The sequence below is a fragment of the Nyctibius grandis genome, chromosome 3 (genome assembly GCF_013368605.1).
Source record: "Nyctibius grandis isolate bNycGra1 chromosome 3, bNycGra1.pri, whole genome shotgun sequence".
Classification (NCBI taxonomy): Eukaryota; Metazoa; Chordata; class Aves; order Nyctibiiformes; family Nyctibiidae; genus Nyctibius; species Nyctibius grandis.
The window spans coordinates 42,875,167-42,893,447 of NC_090660.1; the positions used below are offsets into that span (position 1 = coordinate 42,875,167).

At 39.9% G+C, this 18,281-nt stretch overlaps 1 protein-coding gene across 1 annotated transcript; it reads left to right on the forward strand.

Moving 5' to 3' along the window:
* The first annotated feature begins 1,399 nt into the window (after nt 1-1,399).
* CAVIN4 (caveolae associated protein 4) lies at nt 1,400-15,837 on the forward strand. Its single transcript, XM_068397125.1, has 2 exons — nt 1,400-1,920; nt 13,731-15,837. Exons 1-2 carry the CDS (start codon nt 1,510-1,512, stop codon nt 14,385-14,387), a joined length of 1,068 nt encoding a protein of 355 aa, XP_068253226.1. The 5' UTR covers nt 1,400-1,509; the 3' UTR covers nt 14,388-15,837.
* The last annotated feature ends 2,444 nt before the right edge of the window (nt 15,838-18,281 follow it).

The window sequence follows — 18,281 nt, forward strand, 5'->3', positions numbered from 1 at the left end:
CTAACAGCTATGGACTGTTTTAGTATCTTTACTTTTATGTTTTTGAATACAGTAGTTCATTTTCTGTATCTGTATCACATGGTTATATAATAGACTTGTGCTTTATCCATGGAATGTAATATTTTTGGGAACACAGATTTATTCCACCATGGTTGTAGATTAAAAAAAGCCAACAAACCAACAAAAAAGTCCACATTACCTAGCAAACAAGGCATGAACTAAAGGTAAAAATGTTTACAGCTTACTTTTCTTATGAGAAACTAGAAAACACTGTGTTTAAATACCGTAGATATTTAAATGTTTTTGGAAGTTAGTAACTGATTTTTTAGACACTGCCTATCGCATGAACTGTGAAGCTGTGTGCTGTGTGTAGTTGTAACATATTTATAAAAGGTGTGGGCTGGGTCTAAGCACTGCCATCTTCATAAATAATTCCAACAATTTATTTTTAAAGAGGAAAATTATAAATTTCATAATTTGGGAAGTTACCTGGTAGAGCAGATGGCACAGGTCCAAAAGAAGTAGGTCTTAGTAGATTTAGGTATTGTAAAAATTGGTGCTGAATAATTGAACACAAATAATTGGAATAAAGCCTACTTTGTCACTGTTAAAACTGTTTTAATACTTCTTAAACTTTTTTAAAGAAAAATACATGTTTTAACACCTACAATATGGATTGTATAGTGTTTGTGATTAAAATAAAAAAAAAATAATAAAAGTGAATGAATTACTAGTGCTCTTGTATAGAGTATTTTCAAGAGCTAAAGAAGTCCATCCAAATTAGTCTGCTGGTTATAGTTATATTAATAGACTGTTAGTTGTCGTCTGAAAGATCCCCAGATAAAGTGTGAATAGGATGTGTTCAGCTGTTTTAACATGTAGTTTAGGCTTTCAAAATTTTGCATGTAGGATTTAATAATTTGTTCAATTAAAAAAAATGCTTTCAACATTTTGAACTGGAAAAGCATGTCACAATACAACACTTTCACTATATTGCCTCTGGTTTAGTGTGTTTATTTGTTACCCCATGTGGTAATTGCAGCAAGCTGAAGACCTGAAGTTGTTTTGCTGGATAAAACAACCGTGTTCATTTTGTTGACTGCTTTTTGAATTCCCTCAGAGGAAAGCACTCCAGTAACATGAAAATGGAAGTAGATCGTTAAAAATATGCAAGTTTGCTTTCCTGCTTAATTAGTAAGTTACTTAACTTTCCTGGATTAATACTAATAACTTCATCAGTACAGAAGCGTGACCCTTTAAACGTATGTTCCCTTCCAGACATTGCTTCCTAATTTTAGGGGTTTCATGTTGCTGAAAGTATCCGAACAATCATGTGTGGATATTTTGTAGTCAGAAGTATTTGACCGAGCTCCAGGAGCCGCGTTTCACGCCCTACTTTGAGCATCGCCGGAGCCAGCTGTCTCCCTGGCTCCCTGCAGCAACGCCAGAATCGTTCTGGCAGGATCACCAAAACTTCGCCTCCTGCCGACCCGGCCGAAGGCAGGCAAAATGGATCACCGTGAAATCACCTCGGAGGCTGACAAAACCCACCAAAATCGTCTCTCCAGCGTCACCGAGGAGGAAGAAGAACAAGATGCAGCTTACACGATTGTGACGGTCCTGGACAAAGTGGCCAACATTGTGGACAGTGTGCAGGCGAGCCAGAAAAGGATAGAGGAGAGGCACAGGGAGATGGAAAACGCCATCAAGACCATACAGATTGACATTTTAAAGCTTTCCCAGGCTCACGGCAATACAGGCTACACGGTGAACAAGTTACTGGAGAAAACCCACAAAGTCAGCTCCACCATGAAGGAGGTGCGGGCACGCGTGGAGAGGCAGAGCGCCAGCGTGCGGAAGGTGGAAGCCAAACAAGAGGAGATGCTGAGGAAAAACAAATTCCGGGTCGTAATCTATCAGGTAACAATGAGCCTAATTTCTTGTAGTGCTGTCGTTGTGCCACATCCTTGGTAGCCCCTGGTAGGCATCGCTTAATGAACCAAAAGACGCAGTCTATCCAACCTGAGAGTTATTTTATGCTTTCTTTAAGATTGAGTCGTGCTCCTCAGTGCCTTTTAGCATGAGCCTACTGACAGCAGCACACACGGTCTATTATTAGTGCTTGTAGGTTTCTGAGCCAGTCGTGTAAGATTAACTGCAGATCAGCAAGGACTATTTGTTGCCTCTCTGAAAGGTAATATGAGGCAGGCCCTGTAAATCTTGTCATACAAACCATGTCTGACATTCATCCCTGTTATTTTTTTCACCGTATTAGGTAGAAGTCCAAATAGCAAAAGTGTTCGCAGGCTTCCTGGAACACAGACTTTCTTCTAACACAAATTTCAAAACATATGGTTGATTTAACTAGCAGCATTACTCAGGCTTTTGTACTTTTTTCATTGTCTCCATCTATAGCAGTATATGCACAAACTAAAGCTCAGACCCACAAACCCTTCAAGACAGCAACTAGTACCTTGCATGCTCTACTTTGGAAATGGTTTAACCCAGCACTGTTCTTCCAGTCATATTGGGCAAGCAAATCATACATTTTTGTTCATTGACCTCATTGTAGGATGTTCATTGTTCTTATAAATTTCTGTGTTTGAACAGAAGTTTCATGAAATGGCGTGCTCTCGCCTACATTCATACAAGTAGACAGTGCAGGCAGCTCATGGGGTCTGTCAGTTGCTAGCGAGTGCTGTGAGACCCATTTGTTTAATGGCCTGATCCTGCCCTTTTTTGAAACTTCCCAGTTCCCCAAGTCAATAGAAAGTAAGAGCGTTTAATCTTTTGCCAGAAGCATAGTTTCTCCTTCACACCAGCGAGTCCCCAAAGCTTCTTTCAAATGAGCCGTATTCATCATTAGGCGTTCTTGAAAATACCAGCCCTCGTGAGTAACACGATGCACCTCCATCGCCCAGCCTTACACCATGGTCTCGCATCTGTTTGTACATAGATAACGTTACTTGCGATGAATGGAGCTGTGTGTTTCACTGAGTCTGTTCACCACTGTATAGAGCTGACAAATTCTTCTGCATAATCTAGCTTTCTTAACTACTTCATTTTCTGCTACTGAGAATAAATAGCTAAAAAAAAAAAAAAACAAAACTGAAGGTAGGAAATGTTACCTCTTTAATGTTATGTTAGTACCATATGCAGCCAAATTGTGCCTCCCAGATTTTCTAACTGAATGACTTACTATGGATGTTCAGGAGAAAGCATGGGCACAATTTCGCCTGTTACTACAATTATTGCAAGCTGCACCATCATGATGGGATAGAAAACAAGCACTTTTGCTTTTTCCTTGCAAATAATTTCCCAGCTAGAGGTAATAAATATCTCTGACTCCCCTGGTTAATGGCATAATGCCATTTCATTGATGGGCCTTTACCATAATGTTTGCAGCAGAATCAATGCTTTGGAAATGTTTGTTCTTAAAACAGCATTCATTACAGAATGAAAAATTTTCTCCTAGCAAGACATGAATTGTAATTTATTTAAAAATGTAGTAAAATATTGTGGAAATGGAGTTACACACAGCCATAAAGAACAGCTGTTGCTATTTTCTGATATTTCATACAAAAGGTGGCTGTCACAATGCATACTTTCTCTAAGAATCATCTTCAGTAGGAATTTCTGAACTCTGCTGGTTTTGCTGGACAAGGATGACCTGCACCCTGTTCTGTATGTTTCATTGTTAGGCGGTACTTTTCAGGAAGGGAAACAGTATTTTTGATTGCTGTCTTTCTAGCTTCCTCTTCCTACAGGAGTTGAGAACTGCCAGCAAGAATATGAATGACTTCCTCTTTAACTTCCATCCCTTTTGTAAGGTAGATTGAAGAACCTTTTCCCTCTTGCAGAAAGAGGAGCAGATATCCTGATCCCTCTAGGATCTGACATTTAACACTTTTCTGGAGGAGAACTGCATTGCTCCACAAAAACTGGAATGTGCTAGGTAGCCAAGAGTGTGCTGAAGCTTTAAGGCACAGATACACTTGTGAAAGTCTCTTTCACACAAGTGCAGTGATTTTTCATACTGTTGTTTTACACCAGTGCAGGCATACTGCTGGTGTGCTGAGACCTGAATGACTGAAGCTTGGCTACAATGAGTGGGAGTCTGTTAATAGCTACAGAATCAGCATACTCCCTTCCCTATATTTTACAAATGGGTATAACCAAGTTGTTTACTTGGTGGTTGTGAGTGACAGGTCATCTGTAGTGAGATTTTTTTTTCTGACGAACCGTTTGGGACATTGTGATGGAGCCAATGACCTGTGTGTAGCTGGCATTGAATGCCTACGTGGGTGAGCGCATGTGGGTTTTCATTTTAACTTTTGCCAGAAGATTGGCATATGAGGAAAAGGGAAACACCAATTAAATCCTAAAGATTTTCTTTCAAGTGGATAGCTTTGATCTTATCATTGATAGAAGGAGCAGGCAGGTTGAAAAGGATCATTGGCTGGAGGAGATTGTCCCAAGAGACCTCAGCCATGATGAAAAGAGTTGGCAATATCCTCACATTAAAAAGAGACAAAGTGATCATCCATGAGCATAATGATTAGGGAAATTGAGAGCATTCATTTTTAAAAGGCCATGTGGTTGAGGAAAATATTTGGTAGCAGGCAGCTCTCCTCCCCAGGCTGATTGCATGATTAAAAATGCCAGGTTACTTCAGACTTTCTAGTGACGTCTTTGACCCTGGAGTGCTATGTGCCCTGAGAGTATAGTAGGGAACACAAAGGAGACTATAGGTTGCGCAGGTCACTGTTCACTTCTGTTCAGGTTAGTCTGAATAAACAGCTGTGAGAGTTATCATTTCTCTACAGTCAAAGAGCATCTAACAATTTAACTTCTTCTGAATAAAGTATTCAGAATTTAAAGGGGATTTTTCTTTTTTTTTTAATCCCGAAAGAACTTGTTTCATTTGCTTTTCTGCATGTTCTGCAAGCCCCTCTTTGAATGTGAGCGTACAGCCACCAGAAAGTCCATGTTACAGTTACTGGGCTCTTTTCTATTATTACTTTATGTAAGCACCATAAATAAGTAACAACTTCCTATGAAGGGACACATGCATTTGTTTCACTTACTGCTGTCTGACATTTAAAATTAGTGAACAGTCACAGTGGACATGTCAGAAACAAAGTAAGGTTATGGCTTGACTGGCCTACACAGCCATGTCACAACTGATTTGTTAGCCCTGCGATTGCTCCACCACACACACGAGGAGAGGCTAGCGGAAGCAGCCTTCTGGATGCCACTCATATTATGCATAAATAAATTAAAATATAAGTGAATTTTCCTGGCCCCTGTCCTTCTGCAGCATAATGACTTGGACCGTAAAAATGGTGAGATCAAGATGGGGACAATAATCTGTAAATCTGAAGTGGAAGCTCTTCCATCCAAAGTGGCGGTAAAAGTCAAGGTGTCACAAGCTCAAGAGACAAGGTTGCAAGCACGGACTCTGAAAGACTGAGCGTGTGAACTCACCGACCATTGGCACAGAGTTTTAATTACAGCTATTCTAAAAAAAACCCTGTGAGAGTAACCATGACATGAAAGGCAGCAAATATAACACTTAAAAAAAGACAAAGGAAACGATCTGAACCTTTGCCATTCATCTGATATCATTTGGACATAAGAATGGCAGGCGCAGAAGGGGCTCTGCAGAACGGAATCGTTAGTACCATGGAGTTAAATAGCTCACCAAGAGCAGATTGTGCTGGGTAATTCATATTTGATCATTTTTCTGTTTTGCAGAAACATGAGATGTCTTATCCTTTCTCATATTTATGTACCTGATATCTTAGCTCATAACAGATAATCTGGGAAAACAGCAGATGACAGTGGATTGTGTTGAAATGGGAAGCGAGGCTTGTGATGGGTTTCTAAAAGGGTTCGCCTCTAAGACTGTCTTTGTCAACTGTGTAGTATTTTCATCTTGGCACAGAAAAAGGTGTGGATACTAATAAACTATGCTCAAAAAGAGGAGCTGTCAGTCCAGAGAAGAAAGAAATATAGACAAGAAACCAAATCATCTTTAGAGCTGGAGTAGTGCTAATCCAAGTGTACACAGTGTCAATTCCTGTACTTAGCAGAAGCCCTTGTTGTTAGTTTGTGTTCTGAGGCCCCATGGTTTCGAAAGGACAGAAAATGGTGTGTTAACTGCTCACAAGATGACCGAGAGCCCACTTGATGGTGTGGCTCTTAAAAAAAGTGATACGTGGGCATAAAATGGTTCAGGCAAGACATTTTCAGAAGTGGTGGGGAGACTGCCAGTACCTTTATCCAAAACACTTCAGAGCCTGCCTGGGCTACCACGTACAGCTCTGATCACCCCTGTTGAAGTAAGTTGTGTTCAATCTGAACAGGTTTGGAAAACAGCTACCAGGCCGATCAGAGGAATGGGAAGCCCTGGTACATGAGAAGAGACCAGGAGGTCCTAGCTTGGTTTAGTCCAGCAAGAAAAGAGGCTAAGAGAGGTTGTGGCTGTCATTTGTACATACATTGGGGCATGGATGAAAAGTCCAGTAAAGACCATCGGCAAAAAGATGAAATGGGTGTAAACTGTCCATGAGTCATCTCAGGTCAGAAACCAGACATGGATTCTTAGTCTTGGAGACATGAGGATCTGGACAAAGGCTTCTGCCAGAATCCATGAGAGAAAAGAAAACCTAAATTGCTGTTAAAGTGGAGTCTAAAAACTTAATGGAAAAAAAAGGTGGCATAGGTTGACTACCTGTGACAGCAGAGCACTGGCCTCAGACACAAAGACCTCAGCAGCCGAACAACACAGGGCCTTTGTTGGAGTCTTCTGGCATAAACCTTATAAATATTTTTACAGCTGGAACAGGTAATTGCCTTTGCTGAGATTACAAAGAATAAAAGAAACCCAACAGTTGTGTCAGAGTGTAGCAAGAGTCCTTTGTTTGCAGCGTCAAGCTCAGTCCTTCACTTCAAAGAGCTGAACTGGCCCCGTGCTGTGCTGCCAGCCACTGGCAGAGTGGCAGAGCCAGTGCTGAAGTACTGGAGGCAGCCAAGAAGATCATAAATTACCCGTGATTTTTAGAAAAAAATCACCACTTTCAACCAGCTAAAGAAAATCTATATTTCTAGGGACGTGTTCACAAGGAAAGAGGAGAAAGGGAAATAAACAAAAAAATTTAGAAAGCTGTTAGGCCATTTCTGTGTTCCTAAAATGAAATAGGTTGCATATTTCACAGGACTGTGTTCACAGCAGATTATAAACTTGATGCTACACTAATTGATGTCATGTAACTGGAGTCCCCAGACCTGTTCCTTTGTGGTGATCCTCACAAGGGACCAGCAGCCATCTTCTCAGGCCTGCCATTGATTTTTCTCTACCTATTAACATTGAGTGCTGGAAACAACTGATGTTAATTTACTTTTGCACTGGCTGCAGTTTTTCAGGGCTTTGCTTGTGGTTGGCCTGAAAGCTATCTGAGGAGCGTAGCTGCATCATGAGTGTCTTGTGTCGTGCCTCTTCCCCACAGTCTTAGAGGCTGCCTGGAGTGACTTATCGACAGGAGCTGTGGCTGGCCACTGTGGGCACACGTGTCTTCAGCAATACCCTTCATGCCTAAGGCCCAGATTCAGGAGTGGACTTGACTCTGGGCACATGCAGTTGGGCTTTATATTCTCAGCAGTACTGAAGACAGCTGAATCTTGCAGTTATTCCTTTAGCACAGGAATAAAGATCATTACAACAGAGCAGGCACAGATGGGAGGGTTATGTGAAGTCACTAACAGCAAGTTCAGAATTTGGGGCAGGATCCCCCTTGCCAGGCATCAGACATCAGTAACGCAGACATTTGTATGTTTGGCCTGTAGACTCCCTTCAAATAAGCAGAGAGATATGCATGGAGCCTGATTCACCCGACCTGTTGTAGACATCTACTTCTGGATACAGTTTCTATTTTGTAACTACCTGTTCTCTCCATTGCTTTGAAAGGGTGTCCAGAAGCAAGTTCATATTGAGACATGTTTGCTTGGGCAGACGAGTTCAGCAGCTCCCCATGAGTGGCTGGGTTTCTGTTGTACTTGAGAGCTCCTCCCTGCTCTAGCTAGCTTGCAAGAGCAGTCACCTTATGAGGAATGAGTGAATGAATCAAAACATTACCAAACACATTTCTTTGTCTTGCCACATCTTTTGATCGCTCTTTCTCCTCTACTGACAAAAGGTTGGTATCTACAGATAAACTGGAAGTGAGAAATTTCATCCTTTTGATTGCAAACCTGCAGACAGACCTGCAGAGCTGTTCCCCAGGCTAGCTCCATAAAACAATAGCAACGCAAAGTAAATGTGAAGCTTTAATTTTCCCCTGGAACTGCAGTAGTCCTTTCTATGCAGCGTGTGGTGGCCTGGAGCCAAGGTCTTCTCGGAGTGATGTGGTATAACTGCGTGCCGCTTGCTCGTTGTCTGTAGCTTGCTGCAGTCAGATAATGAGAGAATGAGCTAGATTTCTTTCTGGTCATTGTATACTCCTGGTTAAATTAATGAATTTCTGCCAGAATTTAAAGAAAAGGGATGTGTATTAGGATTCACAAAAGAGAAATGAGGGGGACTGACTGTTCTGGTCAGGCTGCTTTTTCATTATGTAAAAATAATTCTAAATACAAACAACAGCACTTGGCCATAAAGTCTTACGTGCTGAAGTGTTTATTCTCTATCTACTTTACCTCATAAAATCCCTTAGGTGCCCTTTTAAAATAATCCTGTTTCTCTCTCATCTGAGCAGCTTTTTGGCCTGATGGCAGAGATTTTGAAATGGCATGTTTACAGAAAAAATGAAGGGATCGCTTGAGATTTATAAAGCTTCACTCTTAACTGTTAGAATATGAGTAAAAGTACTGAATGATTTGTAATTGGTTATTCATCAGCGGTTTCGTATTGATTTAGAAAGCAATTTCAAGGAGATGTTTTAGTGATTTACCTCGGCTGCCAGTGTGAATAACAAACCATTCATTTAACATGCAAATTTCTAGGATTTTTTTTTAAACGTTGTGGCAACGCAGTTTCCTGTCCGTACGCTGCCAGTCATTTGCCTCACCAGTTGTCATAGACACGGCAGCAGCGCCAGACTCGGCGCTGGGTGGCCTTCGACCATTTCGCTGCTTCGTGCTCCACTTCAGAATTGTCAGGCGATCACCAGTCTCATCTGTGCTTATGTTAATCATCACCTGCACCTTCCCTGTCACACATCCCAAGGCTGAAAGATCATTTGCTGTGACCTTTTCCCTGTGCAACACAATGACTCCAAGTTATGGAGTTTCATCTGTCTCTCCTTCCTATTTTTTCTGACAGCAGTTTCTTTAGGAGCATTTTGAGACTTGATTTTATATATATATATAAAATACGTACTTTTATATATATAATTTATGATTTTAAAAATATATATAACTTAATTATTTATTTAGTCATTCTGGTTTTTTCCGCTGTTGTTGTTTGTATTTTAAAAAGTTTTGTTCTGCTAAAGTTCTAATTGAAATTAGGTAATAGTTAAGACCTGATAACAGTTGCAGTTATTAAAGCTTGTTAGAATTATATTTTGAAGCTATTTGAAAAGAGAATGCAAAACTGGTTTATAGCGTTTCTAGCATATATTTACACATAAGACAATGTATTTTATTTTTTTCTCCTTGTCTACACTAGAAGCTCAGTCTGGGCTTTGAAATACAAACCCAGAATACATGTGAAAAAAAAATGAAAGGACAAGGGGAGTAAAGATCTTGAACTGGCCATATCCATTAAAATGCCCTCATATCCCATTATTTTTTATTTTTAAATGGCATTATAATAACATTCTTACTGAAATTATCATTAAAAGTGTTAATGTACTTAAAGCCGAAGTATTGTTATACAGTTACACTATGTCACTGCTTCGTCTAGTGAATCCAGTGGACTCTAAATTAGCAGCATACCTTTTTTTTAATGAAAATAATACTATTGCTGCTATTAATTTTTGATCCCATCTGTGCTTACAAAGGTAAAGAGTGGGGATTTGGCTAACAAGTTTGTGAGGGAATTTTTTTAATAACCCTTTTTCCTTTGCACAGCCTCACTGACCTCACTGAAGGCATGACATTCTTCTTTCAGCAGCCCCCTTGGCTTATTTGCTCCTTCGTTCAGCAGTAAGAGAGAAAGGTGCGATCTCCAAGTTCTCCATCTAGGAGGAATGATGAAAGGGAAGGGGAATGATCAGCTTCCACAGATTTGTTTATTGGTTTCTGGTTCTGGCATGTGCATGTCTTTGGGTTTTGCCAGTAGGGCAAACAGAGTAATGTCCATTGTATTAATCAATAGGCAGACCATATGACTTCACTGTTCTTTCCTCAAGAGGTCAGGTTAAAAATACCTGACTATTTGGCATCATCTTTTACTGTGAAATAACCTCCTGTCCTCATTTTATTTAAGCACTTAGAAATTTAAAGATCCTCCCTTACCTCCCATGAGGTAGTGGTGGCAGATACGAGTCCTTCCTAGCAAAATACTTAAGTAGATTTTTAACTAAAAGCTTGGAAGTAGCATCATCAATTGCTCAACTCCTTCTCACCCTCCCCTAAGATCAGGCTGTCCAGTCCTGTATTTCCAGTCCCATCTGCTTTCAAGCCAAGAAGAAAGCTGTCACATGATTTAAGGCTTTGTCCTGTGCAACTGAAAACAGTAGGTGTTTGGTCTTTGCTTTTAGTGAGTCTATAAATGAGCTGGTAGCCATATGCTTTGACCGCATCCATTTCCCACCTGGTGCTAAAACATCTCTACCGCTTCAGGAATGATGAGCTCCTCTCTTCTCTCTACCTCACTGATATCTAGTGATAAGAAGAAATGGGGAGGGGCAGGGGAGAGAAAGGAAACAGATGAGAAAGCTCTCCTACTGAGCCTAAAACACTATATTTTTATTATGAAACCTCACAGAATCACAGAATGGTTGGGGTTGGAAGGGACCTCTGGAGATCATCTAGTCCAACCCCCTGCTAAAGCAGGTTCACCTAGACCACATTGCACAGAGTCGCATCCAGGCAGGTTTTAAGTATCTCCAGAGAAGGAGACTCCACAACCTCCCCAGGCAGCCTGTTCCAGTGCTCTGTCACCCTTAAAGTAAAGAAGTTTTTCCTCATATTCAGACGGAACTTCCCATGTTTCAGTTTGTGCCTGTTGCCCCTTGTCCTGTCACTGGGCACCACGGAGAAGTGTCTGGCCCCATCCCCTTGACACCCGCTCCTAAGGTATTTGTAAACACCTCCCTAACATGCTAGCCAGTTTCACTAATACTTTCCACTTTGGTAACATCTTCCATCCAGAAATCTTGAGAGGAGATAGAAACTCACATTAATTTTTATCCCTGCTACATCTGATTCTGCAAGATGTGTGCAGAAACCAAGGAAAAGAAGAAAATCCAAGATTTGGCGAAGATCATTCTCAGAGTCTGTAGAAGAATGAAAAATGTTCCTCAGGACCTGCAGCTCTAGTTTCTGTGTGATCTGCAAGGCCATCATGTCACATGCTATTGTTCATAAGTCTTAATTCTAACATGTGTGTGAAAGTTAAAGAGCTCTCTTCTTTAGCTAATAGACTGTAAAGCTAAATACAATAAAAATCTGGCAAACAATTGACAACAAGTACAGAAAAAATTGTTCTTCTTCCAAAGGAAGACAGCTTAAATAGTCTCTCTGCCTTCTCTCTTTTTAAAAAGTAATCTTCATATGAACAGCATCCCCTATTCACCATATTGTATTCATTTCTGTATATACCAAAATTTCAGAATAGTCATTCTGGAAACATTTTTGTTACCATTTCAGCTGAAGGAGTGGGCTATAATTTACAAACTTTGAGGAATTATTATTCAGCTGTGTTTTAGTTAATTTTCAGAAAAGAAGGGATTATGTTTATATATAGAAGTCTTTATATAATTAATGTTAGTTTGCACATGTTAATGAAGATGATTATTAGCAAAGCATTGTAGTTTTGTTCCTGCTGATTTTGACAGATGAGTTGAATAACATTCTGCTGTAATCAATGCAACATAACTCATCCCTATTTTTTCTAAGCATTAACAACTATTTTACTAGAGGGTTTTTAACTAAGCCAAGGCATGATGACAAACTCAAGTGGGCTTTATCTGCCAAATAGCTTAATGTATTTTATTTTACATATAGCTAGTACTCTGTAAAATAACATTAAACATAACTTGCTACTAATGAGTCGCTGTGAAAAATGACAGACGTCTTTTTGGCCGGAAATCAGTTCACAGCAAAATATTCACTAAGACTGACCCGTTCTTCACAGGTTCACAACTTCTAATATCTCTCTCTCCTATTTTCTGCATTAAGGTAATAGGACTAATGATAGAGCCCAGACACTGTCATGCCTCAGAAAACAGCTGAAGTAGTTACTACTAATGGGAAACAGCTTATAGAAGTTTTATATAGCTGTTGTACCTGTCTGCACCCTAAAAGGCTGCTCCTCTTGGCAGAAGAGCACGTGCACGTGCACATAAATAGTTAGCAGGGAAGAAGGAACCGACATTGTCCATCTCATACACCTACAAGTCATGGGTTTTCTACTCTGCATACACTAGTACTTCTAGACAGAAGTGACTCCCTGACACTGAGCCACAAATGTATAATGTCCATGCAGACAGCAGTCTTCTCATCAGAGGATCAACTCTCTTAGGAGATTCTCCCTGTTCAGATAAATCGTACTACTGAATCTTTCCTTTTTCCCCTTTTTTGCACATCCTTAACCACTAAGTGATTCTTGGTAAATTATTTTTTTACTGTGGACAACTTTTGAAAGTCTTCTGTGTGTCTTTGAGTTTTCAGCCTCTAGCAGTCTCTTTGGTGGGGCTACATACATTCCTAGTGCTAAGATATCCAGGATAGTCACCACTTGCAAGCATGCAGCTTATAGGTATTATATGTATAATATAGATATCTAATACCGCATGCTCATACAGGTCACCAAACTCGCCACAGGAGACTGAGGTGCTTGCTCTGGGTCATTCATATTTTTCCAGATGGAACAAGTCAAGTTCATCGCAGCAACAGTGCAGGTGCTGGGTGAATTGTATGGAACTGGGTTTACTGAATAACATCTCATTCCTTCAGTGACTTTGTCCCCTTGTGGAGCCAGTATATGTAAGTTAATGTGTTGGGGTTCATCCCCTTCTGGGCAGCAACAGAAATGTTTGCTAAGTTCCAATTAGTCAAAAATGTGCAGTTGTCCTGGTGACAGTAAAGGACTGAAGTTACTGGTATCATTGAGGCATCCATTTGGAGAGTGTACAGCAAGCCCAAGAGCCTCTTTTGTCTACAGGATGTCTACTTTTATTGGTGAGGAATACTGGATCCAGGTCCAATCTCTGAGAAGCAGATTGGCTTCAAAAATAAAAAAAGAAACGAACTAGGCAAGTCTGCTCTGAAAACCGTTAGGGGCCAATACACATAGGACCATGGCATTCATTAGTTTCAAGCAGACCACACTGAAGAGAAATCTTTAATCTGGCATAGTGTCTTTACAGAAATTGGCAAAGGTTTCTTCTGCCTTTTGTATTCTGCATAGATCAAATACGATGGTACAAGCCTACCTTACTTTGTTACAATATTGTATTTCAGTTAGCATTAATTACCTACAAGCCAACAAACAAAATGCTTGAATCATTACCCTTTTAAAATACACTTGCTGGAAGCTGACTCTGTGTTTTCATTCACAGGAGGAAACCGAGTGCCCTTCATCTCTCTCCGTTATCAAAGAGAGGACAGCAGGTGAAACTCTAGAGGATGATTTCTTCCCACCAGATGATCTGTCTTCTGATGAAGAATATTATATCGAAGAAAGCAAAGCAACCCAGTTCAAGAAATCAGGTATGAGGCGCATTGATGATATCAAAAAGGCATTTTCAAGGGAAAATATCCAAAAGACAAGACAAAATTTTGGCAAGAAGGTAAACAGGCTTCGAACTAGAATAGTGACCCCTGAGAGGAGAGAAAGGATCAGGCAGTCAGGAGAGAGACTGAAACAATCTGGGATAAGGATCAAGAAAACCATTTCACAAGCTGCCCCAACAAAGGAGACGTTCAAGATCCATAAAAAAAATAAAGAACGAACGGGAGCTGAAGGTCAGGAGGGGATCCAGGAAGCCGGTGCGCACATCACCTCCGAGCTCGCAGCAGCAGAGCCCTTCACTGAAGAAATCTCTTACACAGAAGTGATCACTAAGGTAAAGAAAGACAAGAACAGTGCAACAAAAGGCGCTTCCCAGTCAACTGAAAAAGGAGGGACAACCCCAGAAGTTGTTCTTAAGCAGGAAGGAAAAGGAGGAAGAGGAGGAGATGATGTCCCTTTGCTAGACTTAAAGCAATCAGCATAAGGAATCAATTAGCAAACACACCATACTATCCTTACTGAACACGAGATAACACAGTATGTACTCACTCAGCTTTAGAAAAATGTGTGAATTTGTGTTATATCACAAAACATGTGTTGGTGGTGTTTTATCATTTACACGGGTGTCTGTAGTGTTGTCTTCCTGACAAAAGCCAAGCCATGCAAATGGAATGAAGGGGCTCCCCCCCTGTCTTGCAGTGTGCCAATAGCCATCATTAACCCAAACGGAACTCACACATCAAAGGGAGATGGAAATCTGCTGTATTTTCAAGATCGATTTAGCAGTCACTTTACAGCCTTATCACTCTCTTTAGTTTTATGTACAACAGCATAAAAATTATTTCCATTATCTTATACCAACTCCTCTAATCAGAAAACAGTAACAAAGCTATTACTCCAGATCAGCAAAAGGAAGACCTATGGAAAATGTCCATTTAGCTATACAAACCTTTTCGTTAAGGGCCCTCACTGAAACAGCAGGAGGAGGAAATTCCTGCTTTATCCAGGGTGTGACAAAATGTGGCAGGAATGATAGGGTTTTGAGTAAACTGTGTTTCTTCTCAGTGGAAAACAGAAGCTCCTGAAATGACTCAAGATTATTTCCAGAGTTCTGGAAGAGGAAGGTTTGATGTATGTAAGCAATGCATTTTCTGCACTTATGGAGTAAGAATAAAAAAGCAGAAGACACATGAAATATGGAATAGCAGGAGGAAAAGAGAATGAGGTACTGTATTCATGTTTTGGAAAGATGCGATTCTGAGGAAGGCAAGGGTATGAAGCAGTAAAAGAGGAATAAGATTAATACATGGGTTCTGGATAAATAGGGAAAAAAAAAAAAAATTGTAACCTAAGTTTCCTGGAGATCTTTTAAAGAATTGTTACTCTATCCAGAGGATCATAGGGCTCATGAACGCAACTGACCAGACAAGGGAACTGTTTTGTTTTCCATTCTCTGCTTTTTCTGAGCTTCACTGCAATTAAAATCCATTCTACAAAGCCACTGACGTACAGGGCCAATCCATAACCCAATTCTTTGTTTCCTATCATCATCGTTATCGACCAGCCACAGCCTCAGGGATTATGAGACAGACGCCCTTTGGAGTATGGAATGTTGTTTATTTGCAACACTCAGGAGCCAGTGCCCTGACATCAGATATGTTTGTAAACACGACCGCTACACTGACATGGGGTGCGGGACTGTATTGCTCTCTTCATTCTTAAATGAAGTTGCCTTCAAAGCACTTATCTAAAGCAATGTTAGTTGTTACTATCTGTGTGAAACTTGTACAATATTGCCAAAAGCTGTATGATTGTATTTAATATCTCAGATTCATTTTAACAGCAGAGCATAACTTGGTTATCTATATACATTGTTTGAGGGCTCCCGGCTAATTGTTAATCTATAATTTAAATATAATTAGTTTGATTTCAAATATTCTGCCTGCCAGTTCTTTCATTTAGTCTGGTGTACATCACATTTGAAGTGGAACAGCTTTAGCAATAGTAACTAGGGAACACTGATTGGGGAAGGTCAACATTATACTACGTCAGTGACATTTCAGGTCAAGTTAATGTTGTCAGATTGGAAGCAGCAACTCCACTGAAAGGAAGGGCAGGATAGGGCAAGAGGGTGAGACAGGGAGAGGAAGATATTTCTTTCAACAGAAAATTGTACATCTCCACTGTACTGTGATTACATGCAAAAAGAAAAAAAGGTTTTGCTTACAGGATAGATTGGAGGTTTTGTTTGGTTGGTTTGTTACTAGTTATAAGAAGTCTTTTCTGGAACCAGGCGTCTGTATGTTCTTCTTGCAGTTCCATATAGAACTGTAGCTGTCTTCAGTGAGATACTGTATGATTTGTCTGGTTCTTCTGTAATATGGTCTGCATTCTGTTCTGCAAGATTTGACGTTTTCTAAACTGACAAACAGGGTTTAGTTATTGAAATGAAAATGTCAAAGTTCAAAGAAGCTATTTCTTTGCATTTTTACACAGCAGAACACTAAGTGCTAGAACATAATTGCCTATAGATTTTCTTTATATAGCATTTAATTTTCTCATTTTATCTGACAAAGAAAGGAAGCGATGCACTTTCCGTGGAGCTTATCACGTAGCACTGCATATAACCTCTATCAAATATATATTTTTTTAATGTTTACTTCTAACTTCAGTTGTTCAGAGGACGATTTGTTTTCATAGCAAGTCGTGAGTTCTCCAGGTGTGCAAAGTATTTCAATGTACACTCTTCATTTTAAGTTATTATCAATGTTACTGACTTGAATTTTACATGTACCAAGAGATCGAAGTTAATTTACTCCATATCCCCTCATACAGGTAGGGGATGGGGAGAACACTGTGGTTTACAGCCTCACTTTCTGTACAACACCAGAGTCTTTTGCTGCTTGAAGTCCCCCTTGTCTTTTCCATAATTTCCACGAGCAGTGATCTTGAAGCCCAATCTTTCACCCTTCTCAGAAACAAAATGCTCAATGAAATCGGTTGAGGTACAGCTGTACTGCAGGGAGGCCTGGTGTATATTTTTTGAACAGGTGGCTTCACTTGGTGAGATAATCTCGCCAGCACCGCGTGTGAAACAAGTGGTGCTCCTGTCTCAGTGAGAGAAAGGGACCCTGTCCCTGTCTGCTCTGTTTTCCAGGAAGAAATCTGGCACTTTCTGCTTAGTTGTGGGTGGGAGTGTGAATGCCAAACTTCCTCATGGAAAGAGCCCTGCAGTTGCTAACTGCAGAGTAAAACTGGTTATGGGAAAGGATGAACTACTTTCTTAGACACCAGCTGAAAGAAATTGAAGTGTTTATACAAAAATTGAAAGTGTTTACAAGGAGGAAAAAAGTGATTATCATCAAAGCACTCACTGCAAGTCCTTCTTTCATAACATCCAACAGCAATTTCTTTTGCTTTGAATTTGTGCTAATGAAAAAAGCCAAACACTTTTTCTGCTAATAGCTGTCTGTCTATTAAAAGAGAAGTAGCAATTACCCTTCAATTATAGGGTAGACAGCAATGGTGGTAACAAACAAAAATTACTTCAACCATTTCAGGTGAATCTACTCCCAGAAATGGCCTGTGTGTCTTCTACTTTTTTTTTTTACCTAAACTGATGCAAAATACAGAATAAAAAGCAGTTAAGGGGTTTGAGTTTGTGGGATTCGGGCACTAACGCCAATGGAGCAAATACTAACAGAGCCAAACTGGTGTTCAGATGTGTTTACTCTGAGAATTTAAAAACTTTTTTCTTGGTAGTAATGAGGTGTGCACATCTTCCTTATAGTGGGATATAGGTTTAGAAATGAGTTAATATGTGCAAAGGCCACTATTTGTGCAAAGATAAACTGACCTGTTTGTACAACTTCTGTGATTGTTAGCATAAACAAGTGACTATTCAAGGAAACGGTAGCATCCATTTGTAAAACCACCCAGTAAGTTTACAAATGCAAAATCAAAGGAACGGTGCATTGGAATGCATGCAGATAAACATAGAATTTTACCATACGTTTAATTTGCTTGTCATTACAGCTTTAATAATGCTATGGATGATAAATTTTTAACTACAAAGTTGAATTTAAAAAGAATTATATCATATTATGAAGAAGTCTTGTACTAAGAAGAAAAGATAACATCTACAAAAAAAACCACCATAAATGGTAGAGCAGTTGTCACTATCATAAGCACTTTTTTCCCAGTGTTTCCATTATGAGCAAGCTAGTTCATTATATTTTCACTTGCTTTATAACAGTTGCCGAATTTTACACCTGCAACTGTTTTCCCTCTGATATTCCCAGGTTAAATACATTTAGCATTTTTGCTGCGAACGGAGCAAACTGATCTATATGTAATTAACACAATCTCTATACGTCAC